The 18,327-nt window shown below is 35.8% G+C and overlaps 4 protein-coding genes across 5 annotated transcripts; 2 read left to right on the top strand and 2 right to left on the bottom strand.

Moving 5' to 3' along the window:
• Positions 1–315: 315 nt before the first annotated feature.
• LOC140182939 (secreted RxLR effector protein 161-like) lies at positions 316–972 on the bottom strand. The gene has a single exon (XM_072230916.1). The coding sequence runs from the start codon at positions 970–972 to the stop codon at positions 316–318; it is 657 nt and encodes a 218-aa protein (XP_072087017.1).
• Positions 973–6,536: 5,564 nt separating this feature from the next.
• Positions 6,537–12,506, top strand: LOC112782385 (potassium transporter 7). The gene is made up of 10 exons (XM_025824744.3): positions 6,537–7,167; positions 7,884–8,112; positions 8,213–8,461; positions 8,656–8,706; positions 8,993–9,253; positions 9,617–9,669; positions 9,777–9,891; positions 9,978–10,232; positions 10,801–11,323; positions 11,576–12,506. Exons 1-10 carry the CDS (start codon positions 6,877–6,879, stop codon positions 12,090–12,092), a joined length of 2,544 nt encoding a protein of 847 aa, XP_025680529.1. The 5' UTR covers positions 6,537–6,876; the 3' UTR covers positions 12,093–12,506.
• LOC112782386 (copper-transporting ATPase PAA1, chloroplastic) lies at positions 10,637–13,753 on the bottom strand. 2 transcript variants are annotated; one of them, XM_072230272.1, is made up of 3 exons: positions 13,329–13,725; positions 13,097–13,250; positions 10,637–12,290 (listed from the first exon to the last, which is right to left on the bottom strand). In XM_072230272.1, the coding sequence occupies exons 1-3, from the start codon at positions 13,614–13,616 to the stop codon at positions 12,205–12,207; spliced, it is 528 nt and encodes a 175-aa protein (XP_072086373.1). In that variant the 5' UTR covers positions 13,617–13,725; the 3' UTR covers positions 10,637–12,204. The 2 variants fall into 2 exon arrangements, with proteins under 2 accessions (XP_072086373.1, XP_025680530.1); XM_025824745.2 differs by lacking the exon at positions 10,637–12,290 and adding an exon at positions 12,673–12,864 and having other exon boundaries at positions 13,329–13,753.
• A 1,620-nt stretch (positions 13,754–15,373) lies between these two features.
• LOC112782400 (uncharacterized) lies at positions 15,374–17,909 on the top strand. The gene is made up of 2 exons (XM_072230915.1): positions 15,374–17,173; positions 17,317–17,909. Exon 1 carries the CDS (start codon positions 15,374–15,376, stop codon positions 16,853–16,855), a length of 1,482 nt encoding a protein of 493 aa, XP_072087016.1. The 3' UTR covers positions 16,856–17,173; positions 17,317–17,909.
• Positions 17,910–18,327: the final 418 nt, after the last annotated feature.

The following is an 18,327-nucleotide window of genomic DNA, read 5'->3' as shown; positions in this document are numbered from 1 at the left end:
CATTTGGTCCAACATTTGTTACGTATAGTTTGTAATTACATACTATGCTTAAACAATTAAGACAAATTATACAAATCATAACGGTAGTTTCTCATTAATCAAGTATTACCTTCTATGTATTACAATGTAATATCTCCTAACTAAATAAACTCTTCATGTGGTATTTCTGTAGGAATAAGCCCAATGATTATTCTAGGTTCTTCACTGAATTTTATTTGTCATTCTCAATCATGTATGCGCATATATACTGACCAAATGAGAAACAAACAATAATAGAAATTTCATATTCAAATATGTCATATAATATAACATAAGTCATATAAGTGACGTTACAGAACATAAACCCATACTAGTAACATGATCCTTAAACAATCCTGGTGGCATGCCTTTTGTCAAAGGATCAACTATCATTTGTTTAGTACTAATATGCTCTATTTGTACCTCATTAGACCTAACTCGGTCTTTAATGGCTAAGTACTTAATATCGATGTGCTTACTTCGACTACTACTTCTATTATTCTTAGCCATAAATACAGCAGCTGAATTGTCACAATATATTCTCAATAGCCTAGAGATACAATCCATAATCTTAAGCCCAGAGATGAAATTTTTTAGCCAAACACCTTGTGATGTAGCCTCAAAACAAGCAATAAACTCGGATTCCATGGTAGAAGTAGCTACAAGTGATTGTTTTGCACTCTTCCAAGATACTGCTCCATCAGCAAGCATAAAGATGTATCCTGACGTTGACTTCCTAGAATCAACACATCCCGCCAAGTCTGAATCTGAGTATCCAACAATTTTTAAATTGTTGGTTCGTCTATATGTAAGCATGAAGTTCTTGGTCCCTTGAAGGTACCTTAAGACCTTCTTTGTAGCTCTCCAATGGATAATTCCTGGATTACTTTGATATCTTCCTAACATGCTAACAGCAAAAGCAATATCAGGTCTTGTACAGACCTGAGCATACATTAGGCTTCCAATGGCTGAAGCATAAGAAATATTTTGTATCTATTTCTTTTCAAGTTCATTTTTGGGACATTGATCTAAGCAGAATTTGTTACCTTTCACAATAGGTGCAACACTTGGTGAACAATTTTGCATTTTAAACCTCTCAAGAACTTTATTAATATAGGCTTCTTGAGATAAACCTAAAATTCCTTTATGTTTATCTCTATGAATCTTTATGCCAATGACATAAGATGCATCACCCATATCTTTTATATCAAAATGTCTAGAGAGAAATTGTTTCACTTCATGTAACAACCCTAAATCATTTGTTGCAAGCAAAATATCATCTACATATAAGATGAGAAATATGATCTTGCTCCCACTAACCTTCTGATATATACATTGATCAGAAATATTCTCAATGAACCCAAATAAAGAAATCACATTGTAAAACTTCAAATACCACTGTCGGGAAGCCTGCTTAAGACCATACATTGCTATCTTAAGCTTGCAAACTAACTCCTTACCAGCACTTGAGATAAACCCTTCGGGTTGTCTCATATAGACATCTTCTTCCAAATCTCCATTAAGGAAGGCCGTTTTCACATCCATTTGATGCAATTCCATGTTAAAGTGTGCTACCAATGCCATAATGATGCGGAAAGAGTCTTTCTTTGAAACAGGAGAAAAGATTTTTCTGTAGTCAACTCCTTCCCTTTGAGTAAATCCTTTAGCAACAAGTCGAACCTTGTAGCGCTCAATATTGCCTGAGGAATCCTTCTTGGTCTTAAAGACCCATTTACAGCCAATGGCCTTTTTCCTATCAGGCAATTCTACAAGATCCCAAACTTGGTTATCCGCCATATAATTCATTTCATCCTTCATAGCATCTAGCCAGAAATTGGAATTACGACTTTCCATTGCTTGTGAAAACGTCGTTAGGTCATTTTCATCACAAACATCATAGTCAGACTCAGCAAGATACACTACATAGTCACTAGAAATTGCAAGCTTTCTTATTCTTGTTGATCTTCTTAATGTTGCATTATCAACCTCTTGTAAAGGTAGTGGCATAACAGGTTCTCCCTCTTCTTGAAGTTGCTCTTGAGCAATATGTTCTCGAACAACATTTTCATTATGAAGAGTTTGATCCTCCACCATATGATCTACTTGAACATTATCTTCATGATGTAGAACATTAGTAATAGGTTGTTCTACATTGACCCTATTTGTATGGGCATTGTATTGAACAATCATTCTTGTACATGGAGAGGTTTGATAAACATTATCATTCTCAACAACTTTAAGAGGATGATTTCTTCCACTTTTCATATCATGCTCTAAAAACCTTGCATTTCTAGATTCAACTATTTTACTTGAATATGAGGGACAATAAAATCTGTAACCCTTAGATTTTTTTGCATAGCAGAAAAAATAGGCACTTATCGTCCTTGGGTCCAACTTCCTTTCTTGTGGATTATAAACCCGAACTTCAGCAGGACAACCCCAAATGCGTATATGATTCAAACTAGGTTTCCAACCTTTCCATAGCTCAAATGGTGTTTTAGAAACTGCCTTTGTTGGAACTCTATTCAATATATACGTAGCTGTCTTAAGGGCTTCACTCCACAAGGATAAAGGAAGATTGGAGTTGCTAAGCATACTCCTCACCATATCCAGCAAAGTCCTATTTCTTCTTTCATCTACACCATTTTAATCTGGTGTGCCAGGCATGGTGTATTGTGCCACAATACCATGCTCTTGAAGATACTTTGCAAATGGACCAGGTGCTTGTCCACTTTCAGTACATCTCCCATAGAATTCTCCACCTCTATCAGATCTCACGATCTTAATTTTCTTTCTGCATTGTTTCTCTATTTCAGCTTTATAAACTTTAAAAGCGTCCAATGCCTCATATTTATTATGAAGCATATAGAGATACATATATCGTGAATAATCATCAATAAAGGAGATGAAATATTTCTGACCACTTAAGGACATATTAGGACAACATATGTCAGTATGAATTATTTCTAATATGTTAGAACTCCTCTTAGCACCTTTTTTAGACTTTTTGGTTTGCTTTCCCTTAATGCAATCCACACAAGTATCAAAATCAGTAAAGTCTAGAGGTTCAAGAACCCCATCACTTACTAATTTCTTCATTCTCTCAATGGAGATGTGTCCCAACCTTCAGTACCACAACATGGAGGATTTTTCATTCATACCATTACCATGCATAGCCATAAGACTAGATGGAACATTATTAGCTAAATGGACTTTAAATAAATCACCAATTAAAGTACCACGTCCAATAATATTATAATTTTTAATAATGTCAACAGAATCATCATAAAAATGTATACATAATCCTTGTTTTACAAGCTTAGATAAAGAAATCAAATTTTTAGAAAAATTTAGAATATAAAAGATTTTTTCTAAATCTAAAATACAACCAGTACTTAATACAAGCCTAAATGTTCCAACAGCTTCCACACGTGAACGCATCCGATTTTTCATATAGATGCTTAGTTCACTTCCTATCGGTTTCCTTTTCCTTATGAAACCCTGCATGGTATTTGAAATATGAATTTCAGCATCAGAATCAATCCACCAAGTGTCATGACATATTTCAACAAAATTAGATTCAAAATACACTGAAGGAATAAGATCACAAAGGTTAGTACCTTTCTTTTCAAGCCAAACTTTAAATTTTGGGCACTCCTTCTTCATGTGTCCTTTCTTTTTACAAAAGAAACATCGTGCACCTTCTTTCTTCATAGGATGTGATACAATACCCTTTCCTTTCTTCTTATGAGCTTGCTTTTTACCACCCTCATTTGTCACTAATAGTGCACTTTTACCAAATTTCTGAATTAGCCTTCCTTCCTCTTACACACACACATCACCAGTAATTCATTAATGGACATTTTTTCTTATGTGTATTATAAAAAATCTTAAATAGTCCGTACTGGGAAGGAAGAGAATTCAGAATAAGATGCACCAGAAATGAGTTAGAGATCTCAACCTCTAAAGCTTTCAGTTGTGCTGCAATGTCTCTCAACCTCATGATGTGTTCACGCACACCTCTTACGCCGGTAAGCCTCATAGATGACAATTGTGCCATTAGGGTGCTTGCAAGTGCCTTACTAGAAGACTTAAACTGTTCATCAATAGCCTTCATATAATCCTTGACATTCCTACAATCAGGAATTGAGCCTCGGATACTAGCTGAAATACGAAGCTTAATGAACATCATACTTAAACGGTTGGATTTCTCCCACCGTTCGTATAATGCTACCTCGACTTGAGAACTAGCATCAGTAGGTGTCGGAGGCTCTTTACGAGGAGCATAGTCAAGGTCTGCACACCCTAAGTGAAAGAGAATCTTATCTTTCCATTCTTTATAGTTATCACCACTTAACAAATGAACTTCAGATACAGTTTCAGATATCATTACTGCTGCAAATAATAAATCATGCTAACATTATTCAACTTTAAATAGGCACATCAAAATCCATAACATATGATAATGCATGCCAATACAAGTCATCTCAAAATAAATATGAATCATAGTGTCATTAAAATTTACTTGTGGACAAAGATTTTAACACACATAATATTCACTATACTAACTAAAGTATTGAAACTAGAAAATAAAATACTGCTTCTTAATACCTGTAGGCTAATTAAGAAGTAAGAAATATTTTCTATTTCAATCTAATTATATGTGAATAACATAATAAATTCTTGTGGGTAAGTTTATTATATAATTCATAACAATTACAAATATATCATATTAATATTTATGTGATCTCTTTAAATATAATTATTATTAAGGATGCTGTGGCTACTCCTCAATAAATCATATATTAATCACAATATGATATGCAGCGAAAGAATTTATATTACATGCAAATATAATCATCAAATAAATAAATTCAGTAGTATGAATAATATCAAAGTGGAGATGATCTAGTAGACAAATATTTTGGCAATATTTAGAAGATCCAAGTTCAAACCTCACTCCAACCAAAATTTGAATTTTTATAATAAGTTCATTCTGTCTTCTCTCTTCCACCGTCTTCCCTTTCTTCTTCTCTCTTTTTTTTTATTATTATTATTCAAGAATAAGAAAACTTATGGAAATCATGGAAAATTATACTATTATGAAGAACAACTATGACACAAATTTAGAAGATTCCTTCTAGGAATATTATTTATTATTCCCTCTTCTTATGGTACGTCAACTTTAATTTCAATGGTTTTTCTTACTTTTTTTTTCAAAATTCATACTATACATTCTTCTTTAAAAACAATTTATCAAAATAATGCACAGTAATTAAATTTTGAAATGGCAAGGCAGAGACAAACTTGCTCTGATACCACATGTTAAGTTTCTTTATAAAACCAGTAATTTACGTACCTCCAATCATTGCCAATAAATTCTTTGATTTAATTTGGAACTTCCAATTCTTGAATCACAGAGAGGCAGATGGAATCAATGTGTAATTTTTGTTCTTATGATCAGAATTGGAGACCCAAATTTTATAAAATTTATGATGAACAGTCGTGTTCTTTCCATCAAAGAACAGACCAACTGTTAATATAATAATAAATAATTACAACACCACCCAAACTAATTTCTGTATTAACAAATTGGATCACAATTAGAATAAAAATTCCAACAGAGACTTGTCAAAAAGTTTATAGATTTTGCATCTATTTAATCTCAACTAAATTAAGAGTAGTACATGCTCTCTATTGAGACTATAACAAGAATTAGTAAAAAAAAAATGTGTTTATGTGTGTAGGAATGTCTTGTGAAAGTATGAATGATTGTTAAAAAAAATTGTGATTTTCTATAGAGAATAAACAAAATTTGGGAATTAGGATTTTAAAAGGGAGAAAAACATCAGATTGTAAAAAAAAAAAAGAGTTTTCTTTGTCATATCAGTTAGCCATTACAATGTTAGCATCACAGGACACAATCTACTTCAATTTTTCAATGATCGGTAATGAAGGAAAATTTTCTAAGAGACTATTATGAATTTTAGAGTATAACTTTGAGGATAAAATTAAAAAATTATTAATTATAAAAACCACTTTAAATATTAAATATAATTTTAAAGATCACTTTAAAACTTAAGTCAAATATCTTATAAATAATTTATTAATTTAGTATATTTATGTGATAATTAATAATTTATTAATTTAGTATATTTATTTTAGCACACGTATTTTTATGTATCATGTCTTAATAAAAATAAAAATGTTCTTTAAATACATTTAAATACACCTAGATATATGTAAATCATTTATGTTTAAATGTCTAATTTTGATCTTGATCTTGATCAGTATTTTTTAAATAAATTTACAATCAATATGTAAAATTATTAATCTAAAAATGAACTCAAATACTTTATATAATAACAAAATAATAAAATAGTAACAAAATTATATTTTAAAATGAATAAGAAAATAATATATAAAGAATGTGTCACTTTTCATACATTAATATAAAACCACATTGTTCGGATTCTGTCCTAAAACAATACAAAGAACCCATCATCCGAAAACAATGAAAGGTGATCAATTGTTGAAGGCACCTCACATAATATACATGGGCACACCATAGGCCCATAAGATATTGATAATGGATAAGAATAATTATTAATTATTTTAGTAACCCAAAGTAAAATATAAAAAATATAAAATCACAGTTAATTATTTATTGAACTTCTCTAGACGCGAAGACACAGTGATCCACAGTTCCCCCACTGGGAAAATTCCATTTTTGTCCCTTAAGCCGTGATGCGCGCAATTTCGCACTTCACCACCTTCTTCACTTGCAGAAAACAGAGCTCAAAATTCACAGAAATTTTGTCCTCATTTTCATAGCTTCTGAAGAAAGCACTATATTCAATGGCCATGGCGACGGAGGAAGGGGATCCGGAGAGAGGTGATATCAATGGCGGACACTCCATGGAATCAACCGAATCCAGGTGGGTTTTTCAGGGGGACGAGGAGGATAACTCCGACATAGAAGAATTCAACGCCGATTTGAGACACCATCACACCCGTCGCTACGCTTCCGTGCTTGATTCTGACGATGAGGACATTGGTGAGCAGAGACTCATTCGAACTGGACCTCGAATTGATTCCTTCGACGTCGAGGCTCTTGATGTCCCCGGTGCTCATAGAACTGACTATGAGGTGCTGCTTCTCAAATTTTGGTTTGCTTTTTCTTTTATGGAATTATTGTGTCGTAGCTGATTCAATTTTCTATCTATGTGCAAGTTCCTTTACTCGGTTAAGAATTAGCATGTACGCAGTAATTATAAGCATGAAAAGGAAGTTAAGATTTGAATGGTGTGATATCCTTCTTATGAAGGCATGGGATCCTTGAATAGTGTGCTCATGGAAACTAAGAAGAGAGTACAAGTTGTTGAAGTGGGTGGAGGAGTTGAGAAATTTGAAAGCTGTGAGCGTTAATGTTATGATGGGAGGTCGAATTTACATGAGGAAAAGAAAAATTGAATACAACCTGAGAGCTTTCTTGCTTATATTCTGTGTGTGTGTGTCTCGTTTTTTTTTGTGCACAAACAAAAATTACCATGGTGACCTACAGCATATATACATTCATGAGCGAGATAGAGAGAAATTTCACTATGTTCAATCAAGATCATAAGGAGTAGCTACACGAGTAACGTAGAAAAAAGAAAGATACTTGGTGTTGATCCTGTTGTTGAGTTTCTGAAATACATGAATTTTAGTTTGTAATTACCTTGAGTACTTGAAATTCTATGTGCCCAACAGTCACTGTCCTTCTCTTAAAAATCTGTTATGGCTCATGATAAGATTACATAGCTCTACTGGAACAATCTATGTCAATGTTTTTTGCTTGTTTTCTTCTTTATATTCCTTTGCAGGATATCAGTATGGGAAAGAAAATCGTGCTGGCTTTTCAGACTCTTGGCGTTGTCTTTGGTGATGTGGGAACAAGTCCATTATATACCTTTAGTGTCATGTTTAGAAAGGCACCCATCAATGGAGATGAGGACATTCTTGGAGCATTATCACTTGTGTTGTACACTTTAATCCTGATTCCCTTATTGAAGTATGTGCTGGTCGTTCTGTGGGCCAATGATGATGGTGAAGGTATATTAAGTTAAATATTCTAAATAAGCCTCCAATGTTCTTTGTGTTTCTCTGTCTTCTGAACTTAGTTTGCTAACACTTACGTTGTCAAACACTACAGGTGGTACTTTTGCCTTGTACTCATTGATATGTCGTCATGCTAAAGTGAGCCTTCTCCCCAATCAATTACCATCAGATGCCCGTATATCAAGCTTTAGACTAAAGGTCCCATCTGCTGAGCTTGAAAGGTCCCTAAAAATCAAGGAAAGACTTGAGAGTTCTTTGACTCTGAAGAAGATTCTACTAATATTAGTGCTTGCTGGTACTTCTATGGTGATTGCTAATGGGGTTGTTACTCCGGCAATGTCAGGTTAGTTGCTGCTGCTACTTTATTCATTTTTGCAATTTTTCCAGGCTATTTGGTGCTAGTGTTTGGGATGATTCCCATGTTACTTGTAATATTAAATTTTTGCTTGTTTTCTTGGCCAGATGTTGTTTCATTAACAAGCTCTAATCTTCTGTTCTTTATAGTTAGTCTCACTTTATATCTATGTCTTCCTGCAGTACTTTCCTCTGTTGGTGGTTTAAAAGTTGGGGTAGATGCAATCGAGCAAGGTATTGCCTTAAGCTACTAATGAAATCTACTATCTGTATTTTCTATTGTTTGTTTTTTTTCTTGAGTGGCTTGCCCATGCATTATTTGTTGAGGGTGATAATTATCTAGCTGTGATTTGGCTATAGTAATTTAACTCTCTCTGTATGGAGATGACATACTTAGTTGCAATAGTCTTATTTTCTCGTTCATTAGGGAGGTTGGCATATTCATGAGTTTATTCATATCCTTATTTGGCAGGCATTCTTTATAGTTGCATTAATCTTGTGTTCATTTTCAACCATGCAGATGAAGTGGTGATGATTTCAGTTGCATCCCTTATAATTTTGTTCAGTGTACAGAAGTATGGAACAAGTAAAGTGGGACTTTTAGTAGGACCTGCTTTGTTCATATGGTTTTGTTCTCTTGCTGGAATTGGGATATACAATCTTCTCAAATATGATACTGGTGTCTTGAAGGCATTTAATCCTATTCACATCTACTATTTTTTCAAGAGGAACTCAACTAAAGCATGGTATTCTCTTGGGGGTTGTCTCCTTTGTGCTACTGGTAAATACATATATCCTGGATCTTGGTACAGGGATGCAATAATACTAAATACATTGCCTTGTCATGTAGATTTGTAGATTTGGTTCTCCTAGGGAGTCTTTTATATTTGTTCCGAAGGCAATACATTGGTAGCAAGTATGATGGTCAGTGTCAAAGTTTTCATTTAGTTTTTGTCACTATTTGAGTGGAACAGTCCAAATTTCAAGGTTCATCGATAATAATAATTCAACCAGAGCTTAATCTATCGCTGTAAACATCCACTATAATATGTAGTATGATGAATATACAGTATAATGTCGCTGTGGTTGCATATGCAAAACTCTTCATCCATTGATTAACATCACTTATTGGGCCATTTTGCAGGTTCAGAGGCCATGTTTGCAGATCTTTGCTACTTTTCTGTACAATCAGTTCAGGTAACAAACTATGTTAGACCATTAGGCTTCTTTCATTTAATCATTTCTTTTATTTCATTTGTAATGTCAACTATGTGCTGATAAAAACTAATTGTGGTAATTGGCAGCTTTCTTTTGTCTTTCTTGTTTTGCCGTGCCTAGTATTGGGTTATTTGGGTCAAGCTGCATACCTTATGGAAAACCATGCTGATGCTGGTCGAGCCTTTTTCTCTTCAGTTCCAAGTGAGTGTTTTTATCATTTCATTCTTTACATAGGCCTGTCTTTGCAATTTACAGGATCTATAAGCAATCGCATTCCATGTGTGCAGGTGGTGCATTCTGGCCAACCTTCCTCATTGCAAACATTGCTGCACTAATTGCAAGTCGGACTATGACAACAGCAACATTTTCATGCATAAAACAATCAACAGCACTTGGTTGTTTCCCTCGTCTTAAGATTGTTCATACCTCCCGGAAATTTATGGGCCAGATCTATATTCCTGTCCTAAACTGGTTTCTCTTGGCTGTTTCTCTGGTTTTGGTCTGCACTATATCCAGCATTGATGAGATTGGAAATGCTTATGGTAATGTGTTTCTGTTTATTTTTATAATCACCACATTTATTCATTAGATTTATCAAGCACATTGATTTACCCCTAGTGGGATAAAGCATCACAATATAATAGTCTGCATAAGAAACTTAGTTTACTCGGACTATTAAAAATTATCGAACTCTTCTACCAATATTTCATTTTTCATGTTCTCAACTACATCAGAGAGATAATAATACAACTTAAGTCTTCTATAAGAAGACCCATTTGCTTCAAGAAACCCTAAACCCCATTATTACCGTGCTTGCTTTGCACTGGTCATAAGGTCGGAACACAATTTCTGCGCACACACACGCACGTAGGTCAATCAGCTAGTGGTTATTATAATTTTATTTTAAACGGATGTCTGTCGCATACTTCTGAATTCACATAATGAATACATCAATAACAGTTTGACTGGGTAAACAGAGTACAAGGATATGGAGACTGCATAGTTTAGCTTTCCATAGTATTTTACACACTGCACTTCCTTTGCTGCTACTAAATTATATGTAATATTATAATGAATTTGTATTCAGGTTGATCCTTGGTCCTCTTTCAGGTATTGCGGAGCTTGGAGTGATGATGATGACCACTATTTTAGTAACCCTTGTTATGCTTCTTATATGGCAAATACACATCATCATAGTGCTGACATTTGTGGTATTCTTCTTGGGATTGGAGTTGATTTTCTTCTCATCTGTTTTGGGGAGTGTGGCAGATGGAAGTTGGATTATATTGGTCCTTGCTGTGATAATGTTTTTTATCATGTATGTTTGGAATTATGGAAGCAAGCTCAAGTATGAAACTGAAGTCAAACAAAAGCTGTCAATGGATTTGATGCGAGAATTAGGTAGCAATCTAGGCACAATACGGGCTCCTGGAATTGGTCTTCTCTATAATGAGTTAGTCAAAGGAATCCCAGGAGTTTTTGGCCATTTTTTGACTACGCTTCCAGCAATACACTCCATGATCATTTTTGTGAGTATTAAGTATGTTCCTGTTTCTGTGGTGCCTCAAAGTGAAAGGTTCCTTTTCCGGAGAGTCTGCCCAAAAAGCTATCATATATTCCGTTGTATTGCCAGGTAACTAGATCTGTCTAATTGAATTTTTTTTGGCATGAGATCAGTTTAGATATGAATCTCAAAATCCAAGCTAATTGACTTTTACCTTGGGAAAGTTGTTTGAATGATGAAAATGTGACCTTAAAAATTACTTTCAGATACAAAACATACAGTAGCTTCACGTGAACATCAATAACTTCGTTAAATTATGTCTATCCACATAATGAAGATGTCTTTTTATCTTACAAATGCAGACTTCTGTAATTTCTACAGGTATGGTTATAAGGATGTCCGTAAAGAAAATCACCAGACTTTTGAGCAGCTGCTGATTGAAAGCCTAGAAAAATTTATACGCCGTGAGGCTCAAGAGAGGTCACTGGAGAGTGATGGGGATGAAGATTCTGACTCAGAGGAAGGGCACTATGATTCCAGGGTTCTTGTAGCTCCCAATGGGAGTGTTTACTCACTTGGGGTTCCTCTTCTGGCTGGTCATAAGGACACAAAAAAGCTCACTTTAGAAGCAAGCACTTCAGAGGAGGTAACCCCGGCACTTGATGCTGAGCAGAGCCTTGAGTGGGAGTTATCTTTTATTCACAAGGCTAAAGAATCTGGAGTTGTTTATCTTCTTGGTCATGGGGATATAAGGGCAAGGAAGGACTCATGGTTTATCAAGAAGCTTGTAATAAACTACTTCTATGCATTTTTGAGAAGGAACAGCAGGAGGGGTATCACGACTTTAACTGTACCTCACTCAAATCTGATGCAAGTTGGCATGACTTACATGGTTTGAAAGAAAACAGATGACAATTTTCTTAGAAACTAGACTTCGATAGCAGAGAGCGAGGATCAGAAAGATCATACTTCGAATGCAGTCTTAAGTGTTTTCCTTGATCTGATCATTTCTAGTTTGGATCTCCAAATTGTTTAAATATCTTTCTGGTTCCCATCTCTCGTATAGAGGAAGTTTTGTGGTTGCGAGCTTTGCCATCTGCATATTTATGTATGTAGTTGGAATAGGCTGATAACATAAAGAAACAGACATGAGAAAAACTGTACTTGGTTAATTATATAGGCACTTCGTGAAAGGGTCAAATTTCACGCCAATGTAACTATGGACACCGTGTACTGTACAGTGGCATTTTGCCCATTTTATTCTTCTGTCAACTTTGCGGTAAATAATGCCATATCTCATGACATTACTGCATCTCAAAGAGTTATATTTCAATTTGACTTGCTCAATTCAGTAGATGGAATTTAAACTTTTATTTGCCTGTGAAAGAATTAAGATTGATAAGCTTTATTTGTTTCACTTGCTTTCAAGTTCCTAAAATGTGTATTGATATTTGGTGTGCGCAATTCCTACCTTGTACTTTCATGAAAATATATTTTGCTTGATCAACATATGGATGAAAGAAATTAACACATCACAATTTTTTAATTTCCCACGTATACAAGAACAATAGCCATCCCAATTCAGGTTGCTCTGTTAAAGAAGACTAATACATGAACACAGCTAACTTCACATGAATCGAGTCCATACAATTCTTGATAGCATCACTCGCCTGCCAATTAATCCACCAAGGTTCATGAAAAATTGCAAACCAAACCAAACCAAATCAACGCTACGAAATTCATGTGCGTGCTGTAACTAACATGTAACTAGCGTTCATCATCTAAAAGAGTACGGTATTGGCAAAAAGTAAAGCAATTGATTGGTAACTTCTAAATGGTCATCCAAAGCTTAGTTTTATTCAGATAAAAACTAGAAGAGAACGATAATTAGCAAAACCATACCTTGAAAGGTAGAATTGAAACCGCAGTTAGTTAAATGCTGAGCAAGTGCTTCTCCTAATTGCTTCTGCCAGTTGGGGGAACCTTTTTCTTCGGATACGGCAGACACTACTGCTTTAGCGGCGGTTAGATTCACAGTAGCAGATGACACTTGTGGCTGCCCGTTCATCATTTCATTTCATCATTAATATATAAAAGATAAAAAAAAAATGGAATAGAAAAAGGAAGAGCATACTCGACTTTCTAGAAGCTTCCTGACGTTATTGGCGCAGCCGTCGCACATCATACCCTCAACGTTGAGAACAATAGCATCGGAGGGAATGTCACCACCACCAGCTGAGCTGGAAACGCAGCGTAGAGGAGGCAGCAGAGACGAGTGGTTGAAGCGGAAGACGAGTGATGGCTTCTGTTTCGCTGCTGATTGAATCGTCCACGTGGCGAATTGACGGTTGAGAGGTTTGAAGAGTGGCTTTAAATTCATCTGTATCTGCATCGGCATGTTGAGGCACAAAGCAGATTCCATAGTTGCGATTACAGCACTTCTCACCAAAGTCACAGGTTAGAACTCTCAATAGATCCTCTAAAGAAAGCTGTTTACTTATTAGTGTAGCCAATTCGGGTCGAACCACAATAATATAAACATGTTGAACATTAATACAGTTGATTAATTAATTAAACATGTAGAACATTAATTAATAAACTAATGAACTTATTATTATTTTTTGCTTTTAAAAAATTTGAAGCAAAAAAATATTAAAAATAATAATTTTTTTATGAAATTTTAAAAACAAAATACTCTAAAAATAAAAATAAAAACAAAAACAAAAACATTAATTAAAAATAAAAATTAAATAATAAAGTTAAAAATGCGTTGAAAATATATACAAAAAATTCATTTATACTTATTACCAAGAATTCCAAAAATAATTGAGCTTAAACAGGGTTGGAATCATTGTGAGCTTACCCTAACACTCGGAACCTCTGTGGCTCTGTCTCCCTCGGTTCTCAGACTCAAAATTCTCTCCTCTCTCACTGCCTAGCCCACTAGAGTCTCTTTCAATCTCACTCGAGTCTCGTCTCAGTCACACTCGCCGGCGTCTCGTTGTTCATCTTGCCGACGTCTCGCGGCCTTCCTCGTCATCTCACTCGAGTCTCGTCCCTGGGCTCATCGTCGCCGGCGGCAGAGGCAACTCGTGGGATCGTGGCTTGCTTCGTCGCGTTCCGTGAGGTCGTCGTCTTCTGGTTTCTGTTCGTCGTCATCGCCGTGGACCGTGGACCGTTGGTGAGTCCCCGTTCTCTCTCTTCCAGATTTTCCTTCTCCCTGTATTTTGAGATGTTGCTGAATTGCTAAAATCAATTAATTTGCCTTGTTGTTGATCTAAATGTTGCTGTAAATCATGACTGAATTAGGAATTGTTGAATTTGTTGTTGTAAGTTGAATTTGTTACTGAATGTTGAATTTGTTGCTGAAAATATCACTGGGCTAATTTTTTGGTTGATGAAAATCATCTCTAAGTTGAATTTGTTGCTGATTATCACTGAACCTTGAATTTGTTGCAGTCTTGCTGAAATAATCACTTAGCTAAATTTTTTGCTACTGTAAATAATGTTTGGAGCTAAACTTTTTGTTGCTGAAAATGATCATAGTTGAATTTGTTGCTGAAAGTTATCAATGAGCTGAATGTTGCTGTAAGAATAGATTTGATTTTTAGTATTGATTGAGTTGATTCTTACACAGGCAGTATTAATTTGGTATAATTAGTTGAATTTAGTTTTTAATTAGTTGGTAAGAATGCTATGGAAGATATAGATGCAAATCAAAATGAAGGCAATGTTGGTCAAGCTCCAAATTTGTCCGATAAAGATATAGATGCCGATTTTGAGATCACTCCTTGGACTTGATTTAGTTATTGTGTTATGTTTTGCTCTCTTCATTGAAATTGAGAAAGTATTTTGTACTAGTGACTAATTTATTTTCTATTTTTACATCATTAGTTATGTTTAAGAATTAATACTTGTTTGTTATTAATGTGTGTGTGAAGACATGCTTTTTTAATTTTAAGCTTATTTTTTGTAATTTTATATTTATATTTAATTGTGACCGGATCAACCAGGTTGATTACTGATTTGGTTTTGATAACTATGAGTTGGAATATATTCATGTATCAATTATATTATTATATTATATGCACACTTATTCAGTTATTCTTCTTCCCACCTTTTGGATGCAGCTTTCAGGCTCAGGGAAGAAGCAGAGGAAGTAGTATGCACAGTTGAGGAATGGGGTTGAAGAAAATGCTCAGACCAATAGCAACACCACTACACCTACCGTCGCCGCACCCACTCTCTCCTCTTCCAAACCCTCCTCTCCCATCTCCGCCGCCAGATCCCTCCCTCCCTCCGCCACCACCAACACTCACAGTGACCCCAATCCCCAACTCCCAATACCACCGCCTCCTCAACTTTCTCAAGACCCATCTTTCCCCACCTTTCACCCCAGAATCCCTCCTCCATTTCCTCAAATCCAAGCTCCACCACCACCCTTCCTTTTCCCACTACGACTTCCACGTCTTCACCTGGGCCTCCTTTGTCGACTCTTTCCGCCACAACCACTCCACTTTCCATTGGATGGCCCAAACCCTAGCTCTCTCCCACCGCTTCCACCACCTCCACATCCTCCTTGATTTCATTGCCTCCAACCCTTGCCCCTGCTCCGACTCCATCTTCTCCTGCCCCCACACCGAATCCATCTTCCGCTTCGCCATCCACGCTTACTGCAAAGCTGGCAAATTGGACGAAGCTGTCTCCTCGTTCCGTTCCATGTGCAGGTTGATCGACGGTAGGCCTAATGTTGCAGTTTGTAATATCATAATTCATGGATTTGTGAAATGGGGCATGCTTGATAGGGCTCTGGAGTTTTATGATGAGATTGTTAGGGTTAGGATTAGGCCTGATTTGTTCACTTTTAACATCTTGATCAGTGGTTATTGTAGGAATTTGAAGTTTGGGTTGGCATTGGAGATGTTCAAGGAGATGAGAAAGATGGGGTGTGAGCCAAATGTGGTTACTTTCAACACTTTGATTAAGGGGATGTTTAGGGAGGGGAAGGTTGAAGAAGGGATTGGGATGGCTCATGAGATGATTTATTTGGGGTGCGAGTTCTCCAATGTCACTTGTGAGATTCTGGTTCGAGGACTTTGCGAGAAAGGAAAGGTTTTGCAGGCTTGTGAGATGTTAGTTGATTTCTCCAGAAAGGGCGTTTTGCCTAAAGGGTATGATTATTTTGATTTGGTGGATGCTCTGTGTGGGAATGGAGATGCTGATAGAGCATTGAGGCTAATTTATGAGTTGTGGGAGAAAGGATGTGTGCCTAGCTTGATTGCTTGCATTGTGATGATTGATGGGTTGAGAAGATCGAGGAAGACTAAAGAAGCTTGGAGATTAGTGGAAAAGATGCTTAAAGAGGGTATGATACTGGATGTTATGACTTTTAATTTTGTGCTTCAGGATATTTGCAAAGTGGGAAGAACAGAGGAAGCAAATAAATTAAGATTACTTGCTTCGAGCAAGGGTTTGGAACCAGACGACATGACATATAAAATTTTGGTTAATGGATACACAGGAGAGGGCCGGAAAATAGAGGGAGAGTCAGTGGTGAATGAGATGTTGGATAGGGGATTCATACCTGATCTTGCTTCATATAATGAATTGATGAATGCACTATCCACTTGTCAACGACACTCCACCCCCGGGTTAGCCTAACAAACTTGACCACACATAATACAAGTGTTCAAGGTTTAACTTGGTGTTCAATTATAATTGAAGCCTAGGATAAATGATATATGAATGATTGAGATCTTAATATGAAGAAAAAAACTTAAGGTGATTAATGAGAGTTGTCATCCATCATGTGAAGTCAGCTGGAGCACGAATGAAGTTAATCCGCAAGTCTTCTCTGAAGATGGTCCGTACTCAACTTGAATCCTCTTAGCCTATTTGATTCTATTACAAGATTATAGATTTAAATGGAATTGTCCCTGATACACAAAACCTAAATCCTTTGAGGACATTATTTTAACTGTAGGTATTTACTACTAATTTGAATTTGCTGTTGTGTATTTACGATACCTTGAATAGTGGTATTTTCAGATACGTTTTGGTTGTTGGCTTCTTTCATTGGGCCTTTGTAATTTTTGTTTTACACATTATATTGATTCTTTCAGGAGGATGTCCTATTGGATCTAATAGCAAAATAGAAGTGGTGATGTGGGTGCCAATGTGCCATCACATAACCCCGGCTAAGGACCTGGAGAGATATTTTTGGGGAATTCATGACGGCCTCAACCTTGCTTGGACTATGGGAATGAGGGAAATCATTATATATAGCGATGCCGCTGCTGTTATAGCCCTTATCAATAATCAGCGAGAATTCCGTAACCATCCCAATCCTTTGGTACGTTTAATTGCAAATTGGAAGAAGAAGAATTGGCAAATTTGCTTCAGCCACATACTCAGAAGGTAATAAAGTGGCGGACAGATTGGCGAGAATCGGCACTGAAATTGATCCTGGTCTTGTCTTGTCTAAGTGAAAGGCTTTGTGCGTGAAGATGGAAGAGGGGTAATACTTCCACGTATCTCCAGGCCCTAAGTGTGCTTTCTTTGTTTTCTTTTGTTTTTTTTTTCTTTCTTTGGGCCTATGGCCCCTCATATCATAAAAAAAGAAAAAGACAATCCAAGCTAGGCAGCAGACTCTAGTGGTTGCTGAGTACTTTGGATAATTGCAATACCATTACTTAAGTATTGCCGTGTTTCTCTATCTTTCCCAAATTGTGGAAATTAACATTGCTACAGATAGGATTAGGAGGAGTAAAAAACACAAGACAATACCAACACCTTGAGAGGAAACAAAAATACCAGATCAATAGAATCTTCATCGTCATGCTACAAGTTGAAAGTGTAGCAAGACGATATACAGTATGTGTTTCTAATGAGATTGAAGGGCAGTGGGCAATTAAGTACCTTCAAATTATACAAAATCTGAAGAAATCATTAAGCAAAAACAGGAAGTTGGGTTCCAATTATTATTTTATAAAATCCCAGAGAAACTTGTTAACGTTTTACATAGTGTATAAACTACTATAAAGGTAGCTTTAACTATAAGTAGTTTATATATTAGCAGTACCAAATATAATTAATAAAATAAGGTTTTGTGAATATGATTTGACAACTTATGA

This window comes from Arachis hypogaea, chromosome 20 (genome assembly GCF_003086295.3).
Source record: "Arachis hypogaea cultivar Tifrunner chromosome 20, arahy.Tifrunner.gnm2.J5K5, whole genome shotgun sequence".
Lineage (NCBI taxonomy): Eukaryota > Viridiplantae > Streptophyta > Magnoliopsida > Fabales > Fabaceae > Arachis > Arachis hypogaea.
The sequence above is the reverse complement of the archived record's forward strand: the minus strand, read 5'-3'. Positions and strand labels throughout refer to the sequence as shown.

Coding starts and splice junctions, on each gene's coding strand:
- LOC112782386 (XM_072230272.1), bottom strand. CDS start 13,616: ATGGAATCTGCTTTGTGCCTCAACATGCCGATGCAGATACAGATGAAT. Junction 13,251..13,328: donor GGAAGCTTCTAGAAAGTCGA/GTATGCTCTTCC, acceptor ATGAACGGGCAG/CCACAAGTGTCATCTGCTAC. Junction 12,291..13,096: donor TTTCAATTCTACCTTTCAAG/GTATGGTTTTGC, acceptor ATAAATATGCAG/ATGGCAAAGCTCGCAACCAC.
- LOC112782385 (XM_025824744.3), top strand. CDS start 6,877: ATGGCCATGGCGACGGAGGAAGGGGATCCGGAGAGAGGTGATATCAAT. Junction 8,707..8,992: donor GGTAGATGCAATCGAGCAAG/GTATTGCCTTAA, acceptor TCAACCATGCAG/ATGAAGTGGTGATGATTTCA. Junction 10,233..10,800: donor TGAGATTGGAAATGCTTATG/GTAATGTGTTTC, acceptor GTCCTCTTTCAG/GTATTGCGGAGCTTGGAGTG.
- LOC140182939 (XM_072230916.1), bottom strand. CDS start 972: ATGTATGCTCAGGTCTGTACAAGACCTGATATTGCTTTTGCTGTTAGC.
- LOC112782400 (XM_072230915.1), top strand. CDS start 15,374: ATGGGGTTGAAGAAAATGCTCAGACCAATAGCAACACCACTACACCTA.